The sequence below is a fragment of the Eimeria maxima genome, genomic scaffold (assembly GCF_000499605.1).
Source record: "Eimeria maxima Weybridge genomic scaffold, Emw_scaff18, whole genome shotgun sequence".
NCBI classification, from domain to species: Eukaryota; Apicomplexa; class Conoidasida; order Eucoccidiorida; family Eimeriidae; genus Eimeria; species Eimeria maxima.
The window spans coordinates 63,027-89,954 of record NW_013564710.1 but is presented as its reverse complement, the minus strand read 5'-3'; the positions used below and the strand labels follow the sequence as shown (position 1 = coordinate 89,954).

The 26,928-nt window shown below is 51.8% G+C and overlaps 5 protein-coding genes across 5 annotated transcripts; 4 read left to right on the top strand and 1 right to left on the bottom strand.

The window, feature by feature from the left end:
* Positions 1-4,057: 4,057 nt before the first annotated feature.
* Positions 4,058-5,616, top strand: EMWEY_00003600 (ubiquitin / ribosomal protein S27a fusion protein, putative; the record flags this gene model as incomplete). The annotated part of the gene is made up of 3 exons (XM_013480306.1): positions 4,058-4,160; positions 4,663-4,748; positions 5,338-5,616. 3 exons carry the CDS (start codon positions 4,058-4,060, stop codon positions 5,614-5,616), a joined length of 468 nt encoding a protein of 155 aa, XP_013335760.1.
* A 942-nt stretch (positions 5,617-6,558) lies between these two features.
* On the top strand, positions 6,559-7,774 carry EMWEY_00003590 (elongation factor ts, putative; the record flags this gene model as incomplete). Its single annotated transcript, XM_013480305.1, has 2 exons — positions 6,559-6,591; positions 6,740-7,774. 2 exons carry the CDS (start codon positions 6,559-6,561, stop codon positions 7,772-7,774), a joined length of 1,068 nt encoding a protein of 355 aa, XP_013335759.1.
* Positions 7,775-9,248: 1,474 nt separating this feature from the next.
* EMWEY_00003580 (hypothetical protein, conserved) lies at positions 9,249-15,411 on the bottom strand (the record flags this gene model as incomplete). The annotated part of the gene is made up of 9 exons (XM_013480304.1): positions 9,249-9,644; positions 9,877-10,311; positions 10,731-10,843; positions 11,101-11,880; positions 12,160-12,923; positions 13,274-13,787; positions 14,030-14,492; positions 14,668-15,190; positions 15,353-15,411. The coding sequence occupies 9 exons, from the start codon at positions 15,409-15,411 to the stop codon at positions 9,249-9,251; spliced, it is 4,047 nt and encodes a 1,348-aa protein (XP_013335758.1).
* Positions 15,412-16,413: 1,002 nt separating this feature from the next.
* Positions 16,414-19,806, top strand: EMWEY_00003570 (SRS47A, putative; the record flags this gene model as incomplete). The annotated part of the gene is made up of 1 exon (XM_013480303.1): positions 16,414-19,806. The coding sequence occupies one exon, from the start codon at positions 16,414-16,416 to the stop codon at positions 19,804-19,806; it is 3,393 nt and encodes a 1,130-aa protein (XP_013335757.1).
* A 1,594-nt stretch (positions 19,807-21,400) lies between these two features.
* EMWEY_00003560 (transport protein Sec24, putative) lies at positions 21,401-26,656 on the top strand (the record flags this gene model as incomplete). Its single annotated transcript, XM_013480302.1, has 9 exons — positions 21,401-23,002; positions 23,414-23,599; positions 23,877-24,220; positions 24,474-24,747; positions 24,892-24,957; positions 25,216-25,462; positions 25,599-25,648; positions 26,131-26,315; positions 26,512-26,656. The coding sequence occupies 9 exons, from the start codon at positions 21,401-21,403 to the stop codon at positions 26,654-26,656; spliced, it is 3,099 nt and encodes a 1,032-aa protein (XP_013335756.1).
* Between the last annotated feature and the right edge of the window lie 272 nt (positions 26,657-26,928).

Here is a 26,928-nt window from a genome sequence, read left to right as displayed (position 1 = left end):
TTTAAGAAAAAGCCTCGAGAGTTCCCTCGAGCCTTACTTACGTTCATATTTGTCACTTCTCCGTTTTCTAAGAGGGCGGGCGTTATTGTTCCCGACTATGTATTTGTCACGGGGCACCTGGGTATGAAACCCACTAGTAGAAGCGCTAAAGTGCATGCCCTCTGTAACATGCTTGCTCGTATGCTTCTAATTACGTAATAAAAGCCTCCTCTGAGCTGTTAGTATACATGTCTGTGCCTGGTGTGGCGTGGCCAACCAGAGGGGATGTATTAGCTAGAAAGGAAGTTGAGATTTTGACAACGAAAAAACACCGGAAGAGCTTATTTTATTCTACATAAGCATTGAAAAGATAGATACAAGTTACATTACAGTTCACAAACAAAAACTATACAGTGTCTTGCGTCGAGCGGAAAACGTGTTGGCGATTTCTCCAGAATACCTGAGAACTTCCGAACACAGACAGACGCCTAGCGCGTGAGCTCATCTCTGCAGAAGGTTTCTTCCGCATGAATTTGAACGAGGGCAGTTATAAAGCTGTTCCTAACGCACCTCTCCATATGAGGCGTATATTTCTGACCCTTTCAACACCTCCTTTGTAGCTCGTAGGAGAACGCGTCTGGGCACAATCAGCACAATCAGACACAAGCGGTAAGTTAAATGTACTGCCGTTGGCAGCTTCCGCCGGTTGCGAAGGTGCCCGTGGGGGAATCTATATTTCCGGCATGCAGCACACCTCTGTTGCCTTATTTTAACGAATTCAGCGTTGATGGCGCGTCTGTCATAGTTGTCATTGGCATATCTTGCGAATACCTGATTTGAAAAAAAAAAAAGCAGCAGACGATCAGGCGTTTATTTTGAGGTCTATTTGGGGGCTGCTTTAGCCAGAACCTTCCAGGAACACTTCCGGAGTTTTCGCTGGATCTCCCCGTCTAAATTTGGAAGAAAGTTGAAGCTCGCCTGTGGGTGGTTGGTGGCGTCTATGTGGCAGTTTATGTGCCCTGTGCCCATCACGTATTGTCGGTCTTCCATGCGCAGGATTTCTCTGAGGACATAAGAGCCTTTAAATGTTTCGCCCGTGAAACTTTTCCTACACATTGAAACATTCCCCCCCCTGTTCTACGGAAAACTGCCAGGAAATTCGACGGGCAGCTCTATGTCAACAAGCAGGGTGTTCCCTAACGGCCATCACCCAAGGCCGTTGGAATACCGGTCTAACAATTCATTATTCAAGTCGCACATCAGGCTTTTCTTGTCGCCGATGTATTCGCATATCCAAGTTCCCGGCCTTATGTCTGTGGGTGCGACAACGGACAACCCGAAACGTATCTTGCACGTTGCGAGGTGGCTGAGCATATTAATTGGCATATGTGTCCGTCGTCATAGTCAAGTGTGCGTTTTTAGGCAAAGTGGAGGCCCAAATAGCAGCTAACGTCTCAATTGTGTCCAATGACTGCTAGCTAGCTGCGCTCTCACCTGCTCCTGCAAACAGTCCCAAACCAGCACCTGGAATAAGTGAAATGTCGGTGAAAAGAGCCCCGGGGGCAAGAAAAGACCCATCAGGAGCCCTTGGTAAATTTGGCAAAGGGTTATTCGCAGTTGGTATCATTGCAAATCGGAAGATAGGGCGTCAACCCTTGGATCGGCTCCGCTGTACCGGCCCCCCACCCATCAGTCCGGAGACAACACAGAACTATGTCAATCAGATGTTGGCATCAAAATCTAGAAGCAACGTTTACTTGTGGTAGTTCAGAAGACAGAAAACAATTTTAGGTGCCTGGGAAGTTCCAAGGACTTCGTCACTTTTCAAGCTGTGCACGCCAGCCGCCTGCAGAAACGTGTGCGCAACTCCTCCCACCGCCTTGAAGCATTAAAGAGAGCAGAAACTCTTCTCCCCAGTTAGTTATTCACATTTCAAGAACAAAAGCCTCGTAGATGCGTGTTTTTAGCTGCAGGAAGGAAGCATTGGCGCGGTGGAGGGCAGACACGGCCCGGGACCCTGGCACAGCAGAGCGAGAGAGTCATCCCTTGTACTTACTTCAGAAACTGTTATTGTGGGTTTACACAAAAATATTTAATTTTATGCCTTTTCATAAAAGGCCGATGCATTGGTCAACCAATGGAGACGCATTTATAACTGGTCAGCTGCACTTTGCCAACCTGTACCCGGCCAATACATCTGCATTCCTGTCAAACTTCCAACACATTACATTCACAGAACGACAGTGTATGGATAGGCTATTGTACATGAATAAAGTGCTTATATGTATATATATATGCTTCAGCGAGTAGCATGACTGACCTTCCTTGCTTTGGTCGTTTCTGTTTTTGAGTGTCGCGTCAATTCCGAATAGCGTTGCACAGTGGCTTTGATCTTACTCGAGCGAATGTCTGAGCTGCAACAGAGTCACCAAAATCAGTACTTGCCTTGAAAATACTCTTAACGCCCCCCGGGACTTCAGGCATCTCATGCGCAATGACACAGTGTCGTGGGTCTGACGCGGAGAGGGAATGGGCCATTACATGCAGCGAACCTCCCTATAGCTGCTGCTGCAAGGCGAATACACATGCAAGCATTCCCCAATTTCATTCTTCTGCTGTTGATCCTGGTTACAGGTGTATGCAGTGTTAGCTCCTGTATCCGATACGCCACTATGCGACGTTTGCTTGATGGCTGATCCGCGCAGTGGCGTCGGGGCTTGTTATTTGAGGCCCTCTGTTCCCTGCGCCTGGTCCGAAAGCCGCTTCTAAATGTAGGCCCCCTAAACACTACAAAGACAACAAAGCATCAATTCTGGAGCGCGGCGTTGGGAACGGATAGAGAAAAGAGGGGGCTATCCACGAAAAATGATAAATTCTATTGTCACTTGAAACAATTATGCAGCCAGGGGCAGACAGGGAGGTGTGGCCCGCAGCATGGATCGAAGTAAGATAATGCATTCCTACTCAGGGTTGTTTGCTGACGGCCAGTAGCGACAGAATAGTTACTCAACAAAGGGGGCTTGGCTATGCTAGTATGCTAAGTTGCCCTGCAGCGTTTGTTGTAACGAGCCAGCCTGCAGTTACTTACACGGTGACACGTATGCAGCAGCGGGAGGACCTCAGTGCCGGCGGCACCATGAGAGGTGAGCTGCATTTGCGGAACGATCCTCTGAAGCATTTTCATCTATTGCAGCTCATGAGGCACCTAAGCTATCACAGCGGAGCCTTCGTACAAATAGAGACTTGTTGCATGCAACGCGGGTCTCGTATGAGGATTATGGTGAGCTTTATATAGTACGTAGGACGACTTTTAACAAAAGGCACATGGCATGCCCCTCCAATGTCCAGGCGTTCTCAGCTCAGTTCACCAGGAGCCTGGAGCGGCTGGAGAGCAAGGAGCCTGTCGTTAAGTTGCACAGCATCTTGGTCGGTGTAAAATTCACACAAAAATACACCCACAATTGGCTGTGTGCATATGCATTGTAGACGGCTCTTAAGAACTTCTAATTGCGTCCCATTTGCCCACTAGGGCCAGATACAGGGTAATGCGCCCACTTCACACACCTTTGTCAGCACCTCACAGACTCTGGGACACTGCAGTTCATGCCGCAAGGCAAACCCAGCTTCAAGCATAACCAAATTCCATTTTCTGCATAAAAAAACACCTTAGGATGTTGTACAATAAATTACTATTTCTTAGTATCAGTCCTGTTCGCCAGAAGTGTTTGTACCACCGACTGGAGACAAAACATGCACCAGCATGCTACATCAGGAAACTCCTCACTCTCGCCTGCACAGAATATACAATGATGCTGTAATAGAACAAGAGTCTTAATGTTAGATTTGAAAACACAATCGCATACATCGTGGGTTAATAACGGGGCAAAAGTAACGGTGCATGCATTGAGCATGCACATGCAGAAACTCGGAGCTGTGGCCACGGCCGCTGCAATGCCTGCGGGGTCCTGGGGTCCTGGGTAGGGGAGCCCCGCAAGTTCTAGTGCCTAATATTGACAGATAAGGTGAATAATGGCGACGAGAGGGTTTTGAGTATTATATTTCCCTGTCGTGCGTCATAATGCAAATTTTCGTGCAATCATATGCGGGGGAATCTCTCCCCGTCGAGGTGTCGGCCACCTCGACGGTGCTCGAGCTCAAGCAGCACTTGGAGGCACGCTTAGGTAAGATACGGCCGTGATTCCTTGACTTCCTGTTTGTTGTGTCAGTTTTCTACTCGCATATTACATTACCTAGAACTAGACTGATGGGGATGAAGACTCTGCAACGCCGTCAGGAAGTTGGCTCCAATCTTGTGGGGGGCAAGGACGTTTCCTTCAGCTGCAGTGCCAAGTTGTTTTCCTAGCGTACTTTATGACGTTTTGTGGACATCCGGAAATTGATGCAAGATTTTTATCTATTCTTTTGCTTAAAACGGTCCCTCCAGGACACTGGGAACTCATACCAGCTTCATTGTGTTAAGGAAGCCTTCATTCACAGCGATACATGCAGATGCAGAGCCAACGAATTGAGCAGAACCTTTCTTACTTTTAAGTGTTGCACGTGTTTTTATATTAATTGCTGGTCAACCCCCACAATTACATTCATCTCAATATATGTGCATGATTCTCTTCAGTGTTGGTCCATTTGATGTTTATATGGATGTGGGTTGTGCTATTGCCGCAGGTGTTGCTGCTTCTGTGCAGCGTCTTTTCTTTGGCGTTTCTGCCATCGATGATGCCGTGACTTTGGAAGAGGCGGGTGTCGAAGAGGTAGGAAGATTACAGCTCGATCCCCTATATATGCTGCACAGTCTGGCTCCAGTGGGTTTATTGTAGGTGGTCGAGCGTACTTTTCGATTTGACACGATGTTGGCAGTGCCTTCTATGATGACACCTCAGATAGGGACATCTGACAATGAGGAGTCATTTTTTTTCGCTAGCTTGTCTGACAGAAGGACATTGCCGTGGTGCTTCCCTGCCCCTTGTGTGTGTTAATTGTGAACGATTTGTTTTAAATGTTGTTGTGGAAGGTGCGCGTTATGTGCGGCCCCGGCAGTGCCATTTGTTGATGACATTTCAGATAGGGACATCTGACAATGAGGAGATGTACTTTTTATTTCGCTAATTTGTCTGAAAAAGGTCACTTGCGGGGGCGCACTAATGCGTATGTTCGTTTATTGTGGGGTGTAAGCATTGTGTGCCACTGACTGTCCCGGACGGGCTGGTGGTGTCTTTTGTGCTCTGTATATCTTTCATCCCCTCAAGTTGTCTTGTTTATTGTTTCCGTCATAGTGACATATAGCTTAATGGGAACCAGTAAAATGACATGTGCAGCTGTACCATGTGGACTTACGTGTAGGAGTCGACTGTCTTCCAAAGCCTAGAGCTGCTTGGTGCTGGCAAGAAGCGCAAGAGAAAGACCTACACCAAGCCGAAGAAACAAAAACACAAGAACAAAAAGGTGAAGCTTGCTGTGTTGAAATTCTACAAAGTCGATGAGAACAACAACGTCACAAGGTTGCGCAAGGAATGCCCATCGAAGACCTGCGGCAGTGGCGTCTTCATGGCCCAGCACGAAAACCGCAACTACTGCGGCCGCTGCGGCATTACTTACATTCTGCAGTCGGGGAATAACTAGTAAACTTATGCTTGGAGTGCAAGCTGTCAGTGTACAAGAATGCTAGAACTTGCCGAAATGGCTTCAACACGGAGCATCGACCCATAAGAATTTTTTATGGGTTTGGCACCTGCCCTGAAATGCAACACTCCATTATGTAATTTATACTGAATACGTCCGCGCAACCAATGTTGCATCCTATCCACATTAGAATTCAGTAGCGCCAGTGATGTCAGCCAGATCTTGTACAGTGCGACGGTAGCTGAATCTGGAGCTAACCCACAACAAAATCTGGGGGAGAACGTGGGGAGACGTAACAGTAATCACCCAGCAGGAGGACTTTGACTGTAAAGCAGCGACGGCGTGTGCCGCCGGTAGCCTTTGCAGGAGGCGGGAGAACAACTGCAGAGAGCAGGAAGTAGTAGTTTCACAGTTTTGCGTTCTCAACGGGGACGTAGGTTTTTAATGAAAATTTCAGTTGATGAGCAATACAGAAAACCGGGCTTGCGTGGCTGCAGGCTGTGCAGCTCCGGGGGCCCACGTGGGACCGCCATGTCTGCTAGGATACTGCTGTGCCACGGGCTACTTAGCTGAGCTACTGTCCCCTCTTAACTTAAATATATATTTTAAATAGGTGAAATGATGATGCCTAGTTTACAGTCATGGGGTTTAACCCCAGCTTCCCGCCTGTCGCCTGCGCTGCGGCAGTCGATACAAACCCGGTGGGCAACGGCTACGGGTTATTGTTCTTTCTTCTTGAGGACGGGATCTTCATTGTTAAATAAGGATTCCACATCCACAGCCATATTTTGTGCAAGCTCACCCCAGCAGATGAGATTTACTACTGCATGTCTAGAAACGCGCGGGGCCGCCGAAAGCTCCAGTACATCTAGCAGAAGGGCCCCTCCAAATGCTACGACCCTGGTGAAGCAGCTGAGGGAGCGCACAGCCGTCAGCATCGGGATGTGTAAGCGGGCCCTTGAGGAGTCAAACTGGGTAGGTTTTTCCTCATCCGTTTCGTGGTGCAGCCGCACAACTAGTGGGATGAGTGTATGCGTGCTCACGGTCGACACCCCAATGCACTTCCACGAGCATTTTTCTAAAGCTCATGTGAGAAGCGGGTACTTGCCCTTCCGTTGTGCAGGATGAGGAAGAAGCCGTAGTGTATCTACGCAAAGCAGGGGTCGCACGAGCCAGTCTAGCTGCTAACCGCGATGCTGCTGCAGGCGTCGTTGCTGTGTATAGATCCACTGACGGAACTCAATGCACTGCAGTCGTATTAAGTTGCGAAACAGATTTCGTGCAAAAAAATCCGAAATTTGTTGCCTTCTCTCAAGCTCTTGCGGAGCATTGCTACGCAACTCTGCGGTCTAGTGACACGGGCTTGTCGGATGCCCTCGGAAGTCTCCTCGTTAACCAACTGAAGAGCTCTAGGGCTTCGCCTACTCTTTCGTCATGCGTACAAAGTGGGTCTACAGCTTCAGCTGACTCCGTCAGTGAACTGCTTGCGGATTTGACGACGCAGTTCGGGGAAACCGTCGAAGTTAAGGCGGTGGTGTCTCTAGACAGCAACGCATCGTCGTGTATTGGTGTATACGTGCACAACGAAACAACACCAGGTGCGGGAGTTGGGAGCGCAGCTGCTGTAGTGGAGCTTTCCTGGGTTCCTTCCAACGGTCCAGCAACAGCATCGGCAACTCTGCGTGGGCGCTTGTCCAAATTTGCAAGGCTAATTGCCATGCAGGTCCTTGCGACTTCTCCGAAGTTTGTTGATCTTCACTCCATTCCAAGCTCTGTTGTAGAAAAAGAGCGAGCGATTGCCGAAGCTGCAGCAGCAACTAGAACTAAAGGCGCTCCTGCGCCGCCGCCCTCATCTGCCGCCGAGACAAAGGGAACGCCTTTCTCCAAGATTGCTGAGCAGCGTCTCCAGCGGTCGCTGGAGGAGCAGTGCCTTCTTTCTCAAGAATTCTTTATGGTCAAGCAGCTCCACGAGGACGTTCTACGAGATACCCAAGCGGAGGCAGCAACGGATGGCAGAGGCGGCAGTTGCACTAGCACAGCACGCAACCAACAACAGAGGCAGCTCACCGTTGCCGATGCACTCCAGTTTGTAGGGCAAACGCTGGGCTGCAGCCTGACAGTGTCTCGCATGCGTCTGATTAGTTTGGGGAGCCAGTGACACGACTAAAAACGAAAAGAGAAACGCAGAGAAACCGAGGTGATCTCGAGTACATAGTTTTTTGTGTTCCGCCAACATGCCGGCTTTTACATCTCACTACAAGTTTACATTGCTCCCCTGTCTAACTGAAGCAGTAGAGGGACTGGTATGTGTTTTGAGAGAATGCGGTGAAGGGGAAGACTACCACCCACGGAGTCCCGATAGCGCGTGGCCTGTTGTGCCAATGAACAGCTAATACCTGCAGAGGCACAAAGAAGCCAGTAGAGATATGTTTCCCATTTTTTATGCTTTTGCACTGATGATAAGGGCTGAGGAGCATGCAAATGCATATTCGTTTGCCCCTGGTGACTCAGTTGGCCCCCTGGCCAACTGAGTCACCAGTGTACTGGCGATTTTGCGCGGGAAGGCGGCAGATGCCTTCTGGTTTGACGGTGCAGAAGTGTCAACGTCTAGACAAAGGCACTGCAGAAAACTGCTGCTGCGCTGCACTAGGCTGTCCGCAAGCCAGATGTGTGCTTGTTGCTGGGGACTGTTTAGGCGTTTACACGATTCATTTCCTTCCCTTTCCCTACACGTAGCCGATTTGTGCCCATGCGAATTCGCTTCTCACTGCCTCATCTATGAAGGCGGCCGCTTCAATCCCTCAGGAGCCATCCACACGGTCCGCTAATCCCTTTCTAGGGTACCGGGCACCCGTAGGGGTGCGCTGCTTGCGGGAAATGGGAGCGCAGAGGAAGTCTGCTCTGCCTTCAGCTTCTTCAGGTATTTCAGCGTGCGAGCGGAGGGTCAAGTGAGTTTCCAGCAATCGTTTGCAGTGTTAGTGCGTGGATCAACGGGGGGCTCAACATACACAGCTGCTCGTCGGTTTGTCTTGTAGCAGCAGTTGCTACAACGCATGATGCATGCTAGCTCCTCTTCCCACCAGTTATATGCCCTCAAACCCTTGTTCGCAGTGCGCCTGGAATTTGAGGGAATTTCAAATGCGCCTGGGGGGTTCTTGCAATAAATCTCCTTTTTTAGTACGCTGTATGATTCTAGCATGAACTGTTGTATTATTACATATGATAGTGTAGATCTGTGTTCCAAAGAGTGTCAAGCGAAGGCAGCACATTGCAACTGATAACCATTACGAGTAGCTCAAGGCAGTGGTTAGCTGCGGAACAGTTATATGGTCCGTTACACAGAATTTCAGTTCGTATGTGTGCGATCTGTTTTGACTTTGCCCGCTCTCTACCAACATCAGTACACTTCTCTTTTAATGGAGAAACTGGACGGCCACAAAGGCTCCCCTTAACAGCTCGCACGAGTACTTCTCCGGTTCACGGTTTTGCAAGCTTTTACTTTTTTCGTTCAGCGGCTCCAACCGGAACAAATATACTCTATTGGGTTTCTAAAAGCTAACATGCCTGTGCGTTTCGGTTTGGGGTATACGTTACATGATTGCTTCCATCGGTGTCTTTAGCAGTAACAAAGTCTAGGGTTTAAAGTTTAAAAAAGAGGTAGCGGAGGGTGCAGCGGATTCGCTGTCTATCTGTAGGGGAACGAAGACCTCGTGGTCACTTGAGGAAGAGCTGCCCCCGGCAAACCTGGAGAGGACCTCATCAGGATCGGTTTCCAGCAGGGAAATACAATCATCTCCAAAGTAATTATAGAAGCTACGGGGTTTTCGAATGGCTCCCGAGGGATATGCGCTGTTAAGCTGAGGTGTAAGACCACCGCCAGAGCTTGATTCAGGCGCGCCTGCCGCTTCCGCAGAAACTGCGTCATCTTCGGAGAAATCGATCATCTGCTGCTCGACTTCGTCTGTCAGTCTGTTCACGCCCTCATATTCGTCTTCTCCTCCCATCTGCAGCTGCACCTCTGGTGCAGCCTGCTGCATTTATACACGCAACAATCGCTACACACACGAGTAGACGTAGTCCAAGCACTGTATGGAGTTACTGGCAACGACAAAGATCAGCACAATACAGCACTGGCTAACGCAGCAGACGGACATACCCAAAGAAACACACGCAACAGTCGCCTACAGGGGGACACAGAGCCGATGTATGCAGCATGCCTCCGCCTATTAAAGCTGTGTCCGTGCAGGCATGCATGCTTACGTCCATGGGGTCTTCGTCTGTTGCGCTCGGGAGAGAAGAATTGGGTTTATGGGCGGCCTTTCGCTGGGCAGTGCGCTGCTGTTGGTACCGTTGCCACTCTTCTAGCGAGGGCGCACGTTGTTGTGGACGCAGTTGAAATCTGAGGTAGCTGTGCAGCCGGAGCAGCTGCATTAGTGGGGACACAACTGACGGTGCATGGGATGCAGCAGCCTCTGCAAGTTCCTGTTCTGTTGGCTTTCTACCTCCATGCTCGATTTGGAACTGCACCTCAGGTGTACTTGTTCGTTTGGCTATTGTGCTGAGAATTCTTCGACGTAGAGGGAGGAAACTGTAGAGAAGACCCTTCGCCTGCTCTGGCAGGTCTGATTCCTCAATACGCTTGGTGAGGGCTTCGTCAGACTCGGCCACGTTCTTTGATGCAAAATACTTAAACGCCTGGAGCATTAAAAACACAATACACAACACATAACACACACAGGAGCTGCTGCCAGCCCCGCATCTTCGCTGCACTCAGTGCTGCACTGCATGTGTTTGAACGGCGACCGCGCTACGCAGGTGATATGTCGACGGAATTTCATAGTTTGTTTCTCTAAGAAACATTCACATGACAAACCGATCAATGGACAAAACAATTGATGGAAACACAGCCACAGACACAAAGAGAAAGCGCAAACACACACATGCAACTTTGTAGCCGCCTGGTATCATAAATACCCAGTAGACACCTCCATTGCCTTCGGCCTCCTTGCAGGCCACTGCTCGATTTAATCTTGATGCTATGTAACAAGACGTATGACTTGAGAATCAGAGAAACAGGAAAACAACACACACAAAGGAAAAACAGCGCTTGTCACCTTGCAGAAGGCTTCAGGACGCAGTAACTGCAACATCCAGCGCAGGGCATTTACATAGCGCCGCACAAAGGGAACCTTTAGCCGTTGGCGGCCTTCCGGCGTAGACAACCAATCTGAAAGAAACAACGGAACAGCAATCACAGGGGCGAGCACATGGGAAACAGACAACGATCAAACTGACAGAAAAGTCTGGCAAACACGTGGCAGAGTAAGAAATCCATGACAAACACGAACAAACTTGAAGTCTTCAACTCTCTTTACACCGGAAACAGAAATGGCAAACGCGCAGCTCGTGAGGGGTCTGAGTCCTCAAGCAGAGGCAATAATGCATGCATGCACTAGCGGTTGGGCGCCTATGCATGGCACGGACTCGTGAGGTCTTCGTAAGGTTCTCCGCGTATGTCAAATATTTCCCGGCGCTCGTATTCTACCGAACTCTTTCGGTACTCTACTGCTCTTATTCGCAGTAGTTGGCGATAGAAAAAAGGCCCCAACATCTGGCACAATCGAACCTCCCGATACACCCAGTCGCCTCGGCCCCACCACAACGGCTTCACAGGGATGCGCTGCAGCATCTGCTGCAGCGCCTGCAGTCGCCGCTGCGGCGGTAAGCTGCCCAGTTTGGGGACCCTTCTGCTGTCCTTGCTGCCACCAATGTTCATGCTGATGCTGCTGCTGCTTCTGCTACGATCTAGGGGAGCCAGAGGATTGGCGTGGCTTTGTTGCTGCTTCAACTGGTTGTCTTCGGCTGCTCCCTCCGCCCCTGTTTTCGTTTCTCCCTGTTGCTGCTGTTGCTGCTTCTGCCTGTCACGCAGGGCCCGTTCTCTGGCGAGTTCTTCGTTGTGTCTTAGGGTGTGCTGCATCAGCTGGTAGTGCTCCTCCTGCTGGTGCACGAGCTGCCGCTGCTCAAACATCTTGAGGTGAGGCGCGAGAGGCCCCGCAGGCATATCATGGAGCAGCAAATGAGCAACTTCAAGGGGAATGGCAGGGAAGATGGATGTCCAGACAAGTGAGAATTTGCTGCTAAACTCCAAACCCTCATCGCCGCCCCCCGCTGCACCCACAGACCGCCCAGGGGCCCTCCTCCGGCGATCCTCGCATTCTTCAAAGACAGAGAAGTAAACGCGCAGCTGATCTCTTATCCCCCAGTCTGAAGAGTGCACAGCACATAAACACTACAAGCTGCATCAGAGGCTAGCAGCAGGAGCGCCATTCCATCTACCACCCCGGCAGCAGCAGCCAGAACAGCGGGCAACCGCATTAACAGCAACAGCGTTGGAAACAGGCAAGGAATCCGGGGCAAAACAGCAGGAAGCCTTGCAGCATCAGCCCCTGTAGCTGCAGTAGAGGTAGCTGTATCTGCAGCATCGAGAGCAGAAGCTCCTACTCGCGCTGCACTTGTCTGCCAGGTGCATGGAGGAACTCTTACTCTTGCGAGTTCGTTTATACGTGAGGAGTTCTTTGACGGGCAGCAGCACCCAACCCCCGATGGCGTCCCGTTGAGGGGCGTGCAAGTAGCTGTATAGCTGCTCGTGATATGTATGCAGGTGGGGGTGCTGCAACAGCAGTCGCTCAAGTGCCATGAGCTGCTGTGCATGCGCCTGTGGGTTCATCTTTCGCAGCAGCATTTCCTGCTGCGCCAATAGCTCCTCCTGGAGGATTTTGTCTCGAGAGGTTTGCTGCTCTAGCCTGAGGGCCCTCTCAGCTTGCTGGTACACGAATACCTCTCTCCTAGAAGTAGTGTCACTTGGGGGCCTCGGGGTGCCGCAGGAGCTGTCTCCAGCAGCACTCGTCTCTCTCGAGGATTCGCTCTGCCTTGAGGTGTCTGCAGGTGTATGCGAAGCCTCTGGAGATATCTTATGGGCTCCTGCCACAGCGCCGGCCCCCTTCAAGCTGCCCACAGCCTCATGCCACTCGTCATCTGCTGCAAGAATCTCGAGAACGGCAGCTTCTTTGCTGGGAACGACCCCCACGACGCGGCAGCGAAGAGCGCGCAAGCTTGGCGGGGCTTTTAGCTCAGAGCCAGAACCATGGGGCCGCCGAGGGATGAGCCCCGCAGACAAAGAACCTCCCATAGGGGCCTTCAGAGGGGCCCCCAGTGGGCCCCCTAGACCCTGGGGGAAGGCAGGGACCACCCATGTCGCAGAGGGAGGAGACAGGAAGTGAACCCAAGAAGGCACGTCCTGATGCAATCTGATTACACACAGACAAGAGCGCACGAGGAACACAGACAATGGGCATAGAATGCCAGCATGCATGCAAGCATGTGCGGGTAGCAGTTTGGGGCTGCTTCATGACTCAAGCTTGTACGACTCCACTGGGTGTCTCAAAGCGAGTAAGTCCCTACTGTCCGCCTCTGTCCTGGGGAGTGTCTCTTCACACAACTGGGGTTTGTGTGTGTTGTGTGTGTGTGTGTGTGTGTGTGTGTGTGTGTGTGTGTGTGTGTGTGTGTGTGTGTGTGTGTGTGTGTGTGTCTGCTGGTGTCTCTCCTCTAGAGCCATTTGATTCTACACTGTCTCCATTTAAGTGTCTCTTGAGCTCACAAACGATCAAGGATTTCGTCTTCCGTCATGTGTAGCTCCTCTTTCTTCAACAAATCTGCAAAAAAGGAACAGAGATGATTGACGCCTGAGGAGACACCTGAAAGGGAGCCTACACTGGCACCTAAAAGGGCGCCTGCGGAGGCACCTGACGAGGTAGTAGCCTCATTTAGGATCGGCTGTACAACAAGTTCAAAGTGATTTGCGTCCACCCTTTTACTGGCACTTCCAAAGCCCTGATGCTGTTGCCGCTGCAGTAGCTGCTGGTGCTGCTGTGGCTGCTGCTGCACGCCTAAGACAACGACTCTAATGGAGTCCCCTGGCTGCAAACTGTTCCAATGGGCCTCGGGGTCTCCTCCAGTGGTTTGGGAATCCCCTAGTCCTTTTTGGTCCCACATGTCTCCCCCTATAAACATTTGTCGAGCAATCGACGTTCGTGCAGGTAGAAGATGCTGCGCTGCAGCCGGCAGCAGCAGCTGCACCGCCACGGATGTGCTGCTTTTGGCCACAATCCGGCCTGCGGCCACAACACACCAACATAACTACGCATCCCAAGCCCTAAACCCTAAACCCCAAACCTGCAGTGTACTCTCCCGTCATCTCACTTCTGTCTCGCAGGGAGTACAGCAGCAGCACTAGAAGCAACAGCAGCAGTAGTGCGTCACGGGTTCACAAGGCATTACACGCAAACGGTTGCATGCACGGTACAGCTGCAATGTTCACTAGACGTCTTGGATGTGCGTACACCTCCGTACTCACCTTCTAAGGGATGTTTTGTCTCCCGCAACCAACACACAAGATCTGTGACCTCGCCAGGAAGGCCACCGCTCGCCACCGAGTCTTCTTGCTGCTGGTGCTGTTGCTGTTGCTGCGGCTGCTGCTTCTGGCGCTGTTGCTGATAAGGATGCGGCTTTAGCTGCAGGGGCATCTGCGGCTGCTGCCGTCGTTGCTGCTGCAGCCACTGCTGCTGCGGTTGCTGCTGGTGCTGCTGCTGGGGAGGTCGTTGGTGAAGTGGCAGTCCTCTCTGATGCTGTTGCTGCTGCCTCTGCTGTGGATCACGTTGCTGCTGCACGGTTCCCGGTCCGCTCCGCACAGCCGCAGACTGCTGTGTTTGCTGCAGATTCTCTAGCCTCGTTTGCTGCTGCTGAGCTGCCCGGCTTACGTTGCTGCGCTGGTGTTGCGGCTTCCTCCCCCCTCTGGCAACGTTACCAGAGGGCCCGGCCTGCGGAAACCACCCCACGACAAAACCAGCCCTAGTCCATAAGCACTAAACACTAAACCCCGGACCCTAAACCCTTAGCCCTAAACCATGAGCCCTTGGAGCTAGGAACACGGAAAGCCTTTGTGCCTGTAAGGCATAACTCTTCCTATTTCAGTCTGCATGCACACTGACGCACAAGAGGCAAAGGCGCTGGCGTCCGCAAAGGGTGTCCAGGCGTGGACTCTCTTGGGTGGGGTCCTCTTGAGTGTACGGGTCGGGGACCCCGTGGGAGAGCCCCCTTGGGCTGCGGCGGCACGGGGTCATTTGGAGGGGCACCTTTGGTTTGTACTGGCTGGGGATCCCTAACTCCCCGATTCCTCGTTGCCCGCGGCAGAGGGGGATCGGTCTTATTGCCTCCTGGTTGTTGCTGCTGCTCTGCTCCGCTGCCAGGGCTCAAAGGCGCAGCCTCGCGTGCAACCCCATCCTCGCCGCATGCAGGACCTCCCGGGCCTGAAGGAGAAATCCTTCCTTCGGCCCTTACCACTGTCCCCCCAGCAGCATCCGACGCAGCACCAGTGGCAGCAGACACGTGAGGGAAGGCTCGCGCCTGTGTACGTACTCCTGGGCGGACCTGCAGGCCCTGTAGGTATGCCAAGCCGCACGCAGCAGGGCGTCTAAATCTACGAGAAGGAGGGCTCGCTGCAGATGCTGGGGGATGCCTTAAAGAAACCCCACACACTGGAGACAAAGAAGAGTGACAGCAAGAGACGCAAAAAGCAGGATAGGGAGACCTCAGGGCTGTACACCCCACAATATTTGTTAGCAGCAGCTGGGCAACGACCACGAACTGCAGCAACAGCAGCAAGGCGTGCAAGTTCCACCTGTGCTTCCGCTGCTGCTGCTGTTGCAGTGGTGGCGACTTGGATCTACGATGCACCATTTCTGCTGCCCGCAGCGGCCGGGTTGGGGCCCCAGGGGCCCCCCTTTAGCCGTGGAGGACGAGTTGTCGTTTGGGGCTGCATGCAGGTAGATTCGCTCCCATTTAGACGAACGGTCCAAAACACCACCACGGAAAGGGAGAAGACGCCCGTGAGCCACGCGGCAGTTCAAAGCAATCTAATGGTGCTAGCTTTAGATGTACGTACACCTCAAAGATAGCCAAGCTGGGAGGCTCGGCAAGATGCTCTCTATCATGGAATATTGCCGAGTGGGCCCCTGAGGCCCCACATGCAGAGGTGGCTCCCTGCGACAAACTCCGCTCCAGACCTGGGGGAAATCCCCTAAATCTAAGACTATTCAATAGTATTTAATCATTCAAATGGAGGAAAAAGAACGTGAGAGCTGAGGGAACAGAGCAGGTTGCTGCGGAGTCCTTTTGGAGGGGGGCCCCTCGGCGGCAGACGGGGCCCCTTCTCAATGCTGGAGCTACAACTAGAGATGCCGTTGCTGTTATGAAGTAGTGAAATTATTGTTTTAATTTAATGCAATTTTAAATAATACATATTTAAAATGCTTTTATATATATTTAGCTTAGATGATTGAGCTGTGATGCCGATGCCCCTTTGCTGTGCCTGTCGCCCGAAGCTGCACGGCGTCGGCTGCGGTGCGGCTGCAACCGATTTGCCTTTGTGATTGTCTTCTTTGGGCACACAAAAGAATAAATATATGACTCCTTTTGTCTTACCACTGTCAATTTGCTGTTTGGCGAGGCAAACAATACTCCCACCAGCGGCTAAGCATTAAGACCAACGAGTACAGCCTATAGCACTGGGTCACACAGCCAGTCGTTCCCCCTGACAAACTCATTACAGGAGTTTTAACCACTTCATCAGCGATATAAACAATTTTCCACGACGTTAAGTCATTTAGCAACTCCCAGCACCTGGTACCACCTACTCCTTTGGCTGTGACGCTCTCTTTGCCGTAAAAGGACACCCCGATAATGACAGGAAGTCCCGTCGCCTCACCAGTCTCGCTGCCGCCCATTGCGTGCGCCTGGAGGCGGAGATCTGCCGCAATCGACGCGGGAGATTCTGCTGGTCCCAGCCGTCTTCTGGAGGGTTGGCTGCAGCTACAGGCAAACCCCGGAAAAAACAGACCGCAACAAGCGCATCACAACTACAACCAACAGACGCATAAGCCTATTCTTCGTTTTTCTGCAGCTTCACACGCCACACCACCAGAAAGAGGGTGGCTTCATTCCTATGAAGCAACAACAGTACAAGCGGCAGGAGCAGCAACACTAGCAACGGCAAGCGAGACCCCAGGCTTGTCACCTGTAGGTCCTCAACCCGCAAGCCTTCTAGCAGTTGAAGCAGCTGCAGCAGGAGCACCCGCTGCTGCTGCTAATAGCCCCCAATCTAATAAAGGCGTATCTATGGAGGGCTCTGCTGCTTCTTTACGGTTTGATGTGGGCAAAAAACTGGCGATGTTTAGAGCAGCTGTCCAAATAAGAAAAAAGCGCCAGGAGTTTGATAGGAGACGCAGACAAAGTCTAATTGCGCTCATACAGCATGCTCAGCAACCACAGGCGCAGGAACAACAACAGCAGGAACGACGAGCACCCGAGCAAATGGCTGGCCAACACGGGCAGCAGCAACAACAGGCGGCAGCCGCTCAAACTGCAGGCAATCTGGGGCCTCTCTGGACTGTAGGGTGCTACCTGCAGCAGCAGCAGCTGCAGCAATCAAAGCAACGCAAAAGAGATGGGGAATCAACAACCTCAAAAATAGCCAAATCGTACTTGTGGCAGTGGGGTGGGAAACCAGCAACAGCAGCATCAGCAACAGCAAACTGTGATGGTGTTGCTGCAAATGTCGCATGTGCAACTCGGGGGAGGAGGAGTATCTACCGCCGCGTGTCCGTTGAGGGGCATCAGAACAACAACAGCCCCAGCAGCAGAAGGAAGGATTTCGGTGTAGGTTTAGGGAGGAGGAGGAGTCTGTTGAGCCACGTTGCCTCGCTGCAGCGAAAGCAGCTGCTGGGGCCGCAGCGGCTACGGCTGCTACGGAGACAGCTGGAGGTTGTGCAGTTGTTGGGAGAGGGGGCGAGCGGGTCAGTTTGGAAAGTGAGGCAGAAAAGTAGCGGGAAGATATTTGCTCTAAAGGTAATAAAGAAAGAAAGCCCCAAAGAAGACCCAAGGATTGCATGTGCGCGCCGGTATGCGGAGCGATACGTGTTGATGCATGGCGATATGTCTAGACACCTGGTGGGGCTGCATGCGGCGTTCCAAGACAAGCACAGTTTGTTCCTGTTGCAGGATTTTGCAGCTGGACATACACTGAGGGAGCTGATGCAGCAGAGGGGTCCCCTAGAGGAAGAAGAGGTAAGAGAGTACGCGTTGCAGTTAGCAGAGGCTCTGCATGCAATACACCGCCTTGGCTTCCTCCATAGAGACGTTAAACCTGAAAATATTATCATTGACTCTTCAAAACAACTACGCCTTACAGACATGGGGCTGGCATTAGCAGCAATCCCAGCAGGCCCTCTGCATGCGCTGCAGCAGCAGCGCTGCACCCTCTCCGCAGCAGCCCCAGTGGGGGGCCCCCTAACATCCCCACAACCACGCTTTGGGGGGTCCTGCAGCTTCGAAGCGACACAGATAGGGCCTTTACAAGACAACCCCACTATCTGTTCCAGCTGTCCTCTCCATGCCGAGGCTATGCCTACACCTGAGCTGTCTTGTTCCTCCGGCCGTGAGGAAGCCCCCTCCCTCAGGGAAGCTGGCGCATGCTGCTGCTTGGGTGCCCCTGGGGGCCCCCCATCCCTTGCCAGTTGGCGGCTGCAACAACTTTCCAGCACAGAAGACATCTCTTCTGCGGGAACCCTCCACTACATGGCCCCTGAGGTTGCTCTGGGGGCCCAGCAAAGACACGCTAAACCCGTGTGCCAGCAGGGGCTCCCAAGCGGGCCCCAGCTGGAGCTCCAGCAGAGACAACAAGGGGGGCCCCAATGCTCCCCGCAAACGTCTCAAGCAACGCCCAATGAGGAGGCACCGGCCCCAAAGAGGCCCCCAAAGAGCCTCCAGGAGTCGTTTCCGCAGGGGGGACCGGAGGGGGCCCCACGAGTATCCTCCGAAGGCCCCACCTTCGGCTCTGCAGAAGATAGATTGATTGATGCTGAAACAGATGTAGGAGACTCAGTTAAGGCAGACTGGTGGAGCTACGGGGCTGTTGTTTACGAGTGTCTCTTCGGCTTCCCACCTTTAGGACGCTTCTATTTAAGAAGGAAAAACCCCGCAGCACATTGTAATAAAAGCAGGCAGCCACACTCTATGCAGGCAGGCCAGTCGTCCACTGCACCAGTAGCAGCAGCACCAACAGCAGCAGGAACAGCAGACACAGAAGCAGAAGAAGCAGCACCAGACGCAAACCGGATTGCAGAAGTCGAAGCAACAGAAGTTGCAGAAGCAGCAACAGCAACAGCAGCAGGAACATCTATTTCTACAGTGGGGGAAGTTGTCAATAACCCCGAGTTAGTGTTGTGCATGCTTAAACGCTTTGAGGATTTTATTGCGTTGCCGCCTGAACCTTTTGTTGTCTCTTCTAGTAGAAGAGAGCAGCAGCACGGAGATTGCCAGAGGTCGGAGAGACAGCAGCAGCAAAGAGCTACCTCACCTCATCAGAAACAGCGACAGCCGCAGGAACAACAGCAGCATCAACAACAACAGCAGCAACAGCTGCCTGTTGTCTCCTTGGAGGCGATTGAGTTCTTAAGGAATCTGCTGTGTGCTGCTGAGAGGCGTTTCGTGTACAGAGACATTACGAGACACCCATGGATCTGTAGACATAATTCCTCGGCCCCACGCTACACCAGCAGCAACGGCAGCAGCAACAGCAACACAAGCAGCAACAGCGAGAGCCGCGCTTGTCTCGTGGTGTGCTACAAGGACTTAAAACCTCAAGACAGGCTGTCTGTTACCCCAAAGGAGACAATCGTCTCTCTGGAGACAACAAAGATAGATATGGCCCTAAAGGAGAGTCTGACGGGCAAGGTGTCTCCAAGAAAAGACAGGAAAACAGCCTGTGGAGAGTGCGAGCCCTCTGCTGTCTCCTCGTCGTATTCTGTCTCCCCTGCTGCACCAGCAGCACCGCCTTCCAGCTCTGCTGCTCTGCCTTCTGCTGCAGCATGCAGCTGGGGCGGAGGCAATTGGGGCCCTCAGGACAGCCCCTTTTCCATGCAAGGAAAGCAGCAATCCTCAACTGCCTGGGAGACAGACTTCCGCTTCCTTGGCTTTGACTTCAATGCCCAACAGCGAAGGGCAGCAGCAGCGCAGCAACAACTCCGAGCCGCCCTCCAAGGCAGCAGCGGGGCGGCTGCCCCGGTGTCTGACTGAGACAGACTTTTGTACATTCATACCTAATTAAAGCATATGTGCATCTCTAATATACGGATAATACATAGACACATCTTGTCTCTGCGTCTGTATATACATATCTACTCTGTATAGATGTATTTGTGTAGCGAAATTAGTCGATAATGCCCCGGGGAGTTTATAGACAGTCTAAACCCTCTAAATCTCCGCAGCTGCTGCTTCTTGCCAACTCCGTTTTTAGTATGCAACCGGAAGCATGTGTATGCTTGTGCAATGGGAAGGCACTGTTGGGGAGGGAACCATACAGCCCAAAACCTTAAACCTGTCACGAAGAGACAACTGCGACCTAACTATCTTTAAACTGCTCCCCCTTCCCCCCCAACCTATATAAGTTACGCAGCCATGTCGAAGGCCCATCCCAAATGTTCCAAGTGGTTTTGCTCTAAATATACTGGGGTGCGCAGACGGCTCGCGGCGGGTTGCTAATAAGACTCCACGGTCTGACGGTTCCCTCTACTGTCAGATTGCGCGGCTCCTCTTAAGCTGCAGCTGCAATTTTACAAGGAGACTAGTTCATTAAAATGACTGCAAATGTGGCATAAAATACAATCGCCTATCGCTGTATCATTGCCCCCAGGCAGTCGGATGCCGCCCTGAGTTGATATATGGCCCCTCGATTGGAAGCAGGCAGAAGTAAGCAGAGTATGAAGGGAGTTTGTGAGAATAGGGGTTATGGTTTAGCGTTTAGGCTTCAAGGTTTCCGGTTTATAGACGGCCTCTCGCTCTCCCGATTTGAGGCCCGGGGAAGGCACAACTTAGCTGTGTGCGAGGCAAGTTGTGGTGAAGACGTTTTTTTTCGCATCAACACAAGCGTTAATATATTCTATATATAATACAAATAAAGACAAGCCGCAATGGCAGAGGTAGCAGTAGCAGCAACTGCTACTGCTGCTACTGCTGTTGCTGCTGCCGTCGCGGGCGGAGGCGGCCGCTGGCTGAGCGCTGCAGGCCCCGCAGCATTTAGGGGTTTGTTTGTCTCTGCTGCTAAATAGGATTGCATGCGCCTTTAAAGCTGTTTTGCTAAAGTTGAGGTGTGCATAGACTTTAATATAACTCCTGTTGCTGCCCGCCGCCCGGCTGTCTCGCGCTCCGTCACTCGTGGAGCGTCTTGTGTTGCAGTGAACATACACCTCAGCGGTGGCGGCGTTCATTGGGCTACCTGTTTTTTGTTTTTCTCCTCAATACAACTATTGAAACTTCGATTTTGCATCCTCTTTACCTACTTCATCTGCGGGCTTTCGCTTGTTCTGTTCTGCTGCCTCCCATACTTGTGTCTGCGTTTCCTGTCTGCCTCCCTCTCTCTCGCTGTCATTCCCTTGTTTTTTGCTCCTCTTTCTTCTTCTCTCTTCTTCTTCAATTTCTCTTCTTCTGCTGCTGCCACCTCAGCAGGTGGACCCTCTTCCTTGCCTCCCCCAGCCCCCCCGGCTTAGTTTCTTTCCTTCGCCTTTTTTTCGTGCCTTGCATTCTTTGCTGCTGTGTCTCGGCGCATTTTCTTCTTGTTCCTTCTTCCCCTCATCTTCTTTTCTAAGGCTAAGCGAACCCGTCTTCCTCCACCATGCAGCCTTCCCGAGGCCTAGGGGCCTCCAGCGGCGGCTATACCCCTAACTACCCGGCGCCTGCGCCCCATAGCAACGGCCTCTCTCAGGGCTTCTATCCAAACAGCACAACTCCTGCTAAGCCTTCCTATGGCAACCCAGCTGGGGGGCCCCCACCAGGGCCTCCTGGGGCTCCAGGAGTTCCAGGTGCCGCAGCAGGGGGAGCCCCTGGATCCGGCTACGGGGTCTCCGGGTACTATGGCGAAGACAGCATGCCTACAGGGCAGCAGCAGTACCCACAGCAAATGCCCTTTTCCCAACCTCAACAGCAGTTGCAGCAACCTCCACAGCAGCAACAACCTTTGTATTCTGTACCGTCGCATGCTCCGCCACCCTCTATGCAGCAGCAGCAGCAGACACCAGCATACCCGCAGCAGCCACCCCTCCCGCAGCAGCAGCCGCTCCAGCAGCAGCAACCGATCCCGCAGCAGCAGCCCCTGTCGCAACAGCAGGGTCGGTATATGGCGCCTCCTTCTGCTCCGTTCGCTCCTCCGCCGCCTCAAGCTCAACAACAGCAGCAGCAGCAAGGTGGTTACATGCCGCCTCCTGTGCAGCAGCAGGACCCGGCAGGTATGCAGGCTCCTGCGTCAGGGGGAGGTTACATGATGGGGGGTGTACGTGCAGGGGCAGCTCCTTTGGGTAGCGGCAGTGTGGGAGGAGCAGGCAGTAGTGTCATGGGGGGCCCACGTTCGTCGTTTTATCCTGGTGGAGCAGCAACAGCTGCTGCTGCTACCGCTGCAGCGGCCGCAGCAGCAGCAGCAGCTGTGCAGCAGCAGCAGGAAGGGGTATCGCAGCAGCAGACGGAGGATTTATTGCAGCTGAATGCGCCTGCAGCTTTTGTGCGTCCCTCTGTATGGAGGATTCCTAGCAGCAGTTCTTTACGACATAAGAGCCATTTGCCCTTAGGGGTGGTGCTGCAACCGTTGGCAAGAATGGGGCCGCATGCAGCAACAGTGCCGAGGATATCCTTTGGATCGGGCCTTGTAATCCGCTGCAGGCGATGCAGGACCTACGTTAATGCGTTTGTTACATGGGAGGCAGGGGGGAGGAGGTGGCTATGCAATATGTGTGGAGTTAGCAACGAGACACCTCAGTTTTATTGTGCTCCCTTAGATGCAAATGGGAAGAGGGAAGATGCGGCAGAGAGGCCGGAGTTATCAAGGGGATCTTTTGAGATAATTGCCCCTGGGGATTATATGATACGTCCCCCTCAGCCTCCTGCTTTTGTCTTTGTAGTGGATGTATCACAGCAGGCTGTTGCATCGGGGCTTCCTGCTGCTGCATGCAGCAGCATTGCTGCTGCTATAGAGGCAAATCGCCTGCCGGGGGAGGGGCGCACCCTTGCTGCCGTCTTAACGTACGACAGTAGCGTTCATTTCTATCGTCTTGAGGCATCACAGACACGCCCTCGCCTCTTCGTTGTTCCTCAAGTTCAAGATATTTTCCTCCCTCTTGCTGAAAATCTCTTCGTTCCTCTTCAAGAATGCAAAGAGGCGATACTGAACACTCTTAATGCTATTCCTGACATCTGGAAAAGCAATGCATGCACTGACAACTGCTTGGTACACATACACAAACATTTACTAACAAACATTAACGAACATAAACATAAACAAGCATTAACTAGCTTAATCACCACACAGTCATCCTCTCCTCCCTGTGTTTGTCCGTCTGGTTGTTTGTTTGCTTGCTTGGTGTTGCTTGTTTGTTGGCTCGTTTGTTTGTCTATCCCTTGCTTCGTTTGTTTCCTTGTTTCCTCGCCTGATTTGTTTGGCGTCAGTTGTTAGTTTGACTTTGCAGTGTATTGTCCCAAATGGAGACACACTGCATTGCCCCCGGATCTGCTTCCTTCAGTGTCTGCGCTTGGAGCCCGTTGTTGCGGCTGCTGTCGTTGTTGATACTCTTTTGCCTTTGCTGCTGTTGCTGCTGCAACTGATGTTGCTGCTTCTGTGGCGGTGTGTCTGTGCATGCAGGGCAGCGCAGTGCGGGCTGCGGCAATGGTGGCAAAGCACGTAGGAGGGAAGATTTTGTTATTTGCTTCTTCGCCTCCTACTGTAGGGGAAGGCGTTCTAAGGAGAGAGATAAGCAGAGACAAGGGGGCGCAAGGGCCAGGAGACAGAGACAGCGAGCTCCTTAAACCGGCGGCAGATACATATCAAGTGAGGCCTATTGTAGGGGGGAGCACGCTAGAATAACGGTAGTAATGAATAATGCATTAATTAAGTTTATATATTGTTTGATTGCAAGAATATGCAACTGAAGAACAACTGGCTCACACGCGTTAAAGTCTTTTTTTGTCCCTTTTTCTGTGGCTGTCTCCTTCAGCAGCTATCCCGTTGTCTTTGTTTGTCTGTGCCTTCGGTCCCTCATATATTTTTGATTTTCCTATACAACCCAGTTAAGCTCCTGCACTCTGTCTCTCTTCTGTTTGCGCAGACATTAGGACAGCAGCTCACTCAGTCGCAGCTGTCTGTAGACATGTTCTTATGTCCTCCAGCACACAGTTCTGCCTCTACCATGGACAGCAGCAGCTACTACCCTCCTGCTGGAGGGGCCCCCCAGGGGGGTCCTGGGGGGGCCCCTCCACGTTTGCCATCGGCTGCTGGTGGTGCTGCTGGTGGGGTTGGAGGTGCTTATTGCCCTTCTTTTGATTTAGCTTCTTACGCCTCTCTAGCACAATTTACCTCAGGAGAGCTCCGGTATTATCCAGGCTTCTCCCGAGAACTTTATCAGCAAAAGTTGCAGGCGGAAGTCGATCGAGTCCTCTCGAGAGTCACCGGGTAGGCAGCACAGAGCCCCAAAGTACCAATGCAGACGCATACGTGCATGTATTCACGCGTGCATGCATGCATGCATGTAGCTGTACACTGCAATAAGAGGATCATTTGTAGCTGGTTCCACACGTGCGCTGGCCGTGTATGTGGAGGGAGTAAAGGTGTTAAATGTTGCGTGTTTGTGTATTGTGAGGTCTATTGATTGCTTTTTGCACTTGTGCTGTTGTGTTGTTTGTTTTGCGTGTATGCGTGCATGCAGGTGGGAGGCGGTGATGAGGGTGCGCGTGTCTCGGGGCTGGAAGGTGTGCGAGCGGCACGGGCGCTTCTACTTGCGAGGAGCAGATTTGTTTGTCCTGCCTACTGTCCACGAAGATCAAACATTTACGGTGTCGCTTGAGCCTGACGAAGCAGCAGGAGCAGCATCAGGAGACACTCTGCTGTCTCTGCAGGTTGCGCTGCTGTATACACATAGTGAAGGAGAGAGGCGCATCCGAGTGCATACAGTGGCTTTGCCCCTCACGCAAAACATGCAGGTAAGAGATGACTACATGCCTGATAAGAATTTAGAGTTCTTAGGGAGGAGCAGTCAGTGTGTTTGTAGAGGCACACAAGTGCATGAAGGATGCATGCATGCATCCTTCAAAGCTTTCTGCGTCAAATGCGCTTGTGGCTGACAGGAGATCGCCGCAACTGTCGACCCAGAAGTTACATCGGCCTTGATGCTGCAGCACGCCCTCGATTTGGTAAGCCAATACGTACAATGCGTGCAATTCTTGCGTATTGCAAATATGAGCAATTGATTGCATGCAAACAAACACAAATAGGGGCATGCACGGAAAAAGCCGTTTAATTGCCTCTTGAGGTGTATTTGTGTATTATGGGAAAATTGCTGCATCGTTCCCGTCTTTTTTTCTTCGTATACTATTTACATTCGTTTAAAAGTACTTCCTTAGTACTTGCATGAGTCGTTTAATATTTTATTCCGCTGCGTGTCGTTGCAGTCATTACGTGCAAAAGTCGCAGACGGAAGGGCTTACCTCCAAAACTTGTGCGTCCAGCTGATGGCCGCTCTGCAGCTGCCTGCGGGTCATTGCACCGCCCCCTATGGCCCTGTTGCTGCCGCTGCTGCAGCAGCTGCTGCTGCAGCCGCAGCAGCAGCTCCTGCAAACAACGCCGAACAGCTCAAACGCCTCGGCTATCTCGTCATGGGAATCCTCAAATCTGCGGCTTTCCGCAACACCAAAGATGGTAGGAGTGTGCAAATTACTGTGTCGCAGGCTTTAGGGTTTAGGAAGGTTTAGGGTTTATTGTTGAGTGCTTAGGAGTGTTGTTAATTGTGCTCTGTAGAAAGCTAATGGCTTCGATTGTATGGTCGCGTGCCCAGTGGTCACGCTGGTGGTGTACAATGAAGCAATTTTTCTTGTGGAGGAAGTGGTAATGTTGCATCCTGTTGTGTTGTGCTTGTACACCTCAGTAACAAGCGACATGCGGGTCTATTGCTTCCATCGGCTAGCGTGGGCAAGTTTAAGTCAAGTAGTGGCTTATTTATGCCCAAGACTATTTTGCCTTACGGATTGGGGGGAGAGCGAAGGCTCTGTAGATTCACAAGGCAACGTTGTACTTCCGGCTCTGCTGCCGCTAACTAGCGAGGTGATGACACAACAAGCGGCGTATCTCCTTGAAAATGGGGAACAAATGCTACTTTGGATTGGAAAGTTCGTCAAAAATCACTCCATTTATATATAAATACTACAAAAATAGCAAATCAATAAATCTGCACACTTGCCCCAGATACAAAATACAACTACAACAGCCCCACCACAGGCCTACAGAGGTGTATGCATATGTGTACACCCAAGATCCCCCCTGTTGTTGCTGGTGCTGTCTTCAGGTCCGTATCTCCTGATTGGCTGCAGGCTGTCTTTGGAGTGTCTTCTTATGACTATTTGCACCCCGAGGCAGCTGCGCAGTCTCTCGGGTGTACAGACACACCATTAGGTGTAAGGACTTTAGCTGTTGTTCGCGAGCTGCGGATGCAGCGACTGCAGCCAGATTATATGCAGCTGAAGATCTTGCGGCAAGGAGACAGCAGCGAGCAGCTGTGAGCTTCTTTTATCTCCTGTTTCCCATCAGATTCCCTCAGACTTTCATTGCCTGGCGTTGCCCTTATTTGTCTCCTTTTGTCTCTCGCTGTCTCCTGTTGTCCTTAGCTGTCCCCCCTTTTTCCTTCTTGTTGCAGTTTGTCATAACTTATGATTAATAACATATGATTAATGCCTATGTATTTGTTTTCGTAGGTTCTTCTCAATGTTAACGGAAGATCGCGTATCGAGTTTGCCGCTGACAGCTGCAGAGTTTTTGCAGAAAGTGGGGCAGCGATCGTTGCATGCGCTAAACCCTCCTTTTGCATCCCAGCAGCAGCAGCAGCAGCGGGGATACTGAAGCATTTTAGTTGTTTAAGGCAACGGAGGTCCCTCTCTAACGCTTTGTTTGCCCTTCACAAACAAAAGCACAAAAACAACAAGATAAATAAAGCGAATCGGCTTTAAGGGGACAAAAACAACTGCCTAAATTATCTCCCCCTTTCTATTTCTCTCTTTCTATTGCTGTCTATCTCTATCACTGTCTTTCTGTCTGCCTTTCTGCCTGCCTCCTTTGCTGTCTCCTCTCCTTGTTGCTTCGATTTTGCTTCCTGTTGCCTCCCTGCCGCGGTC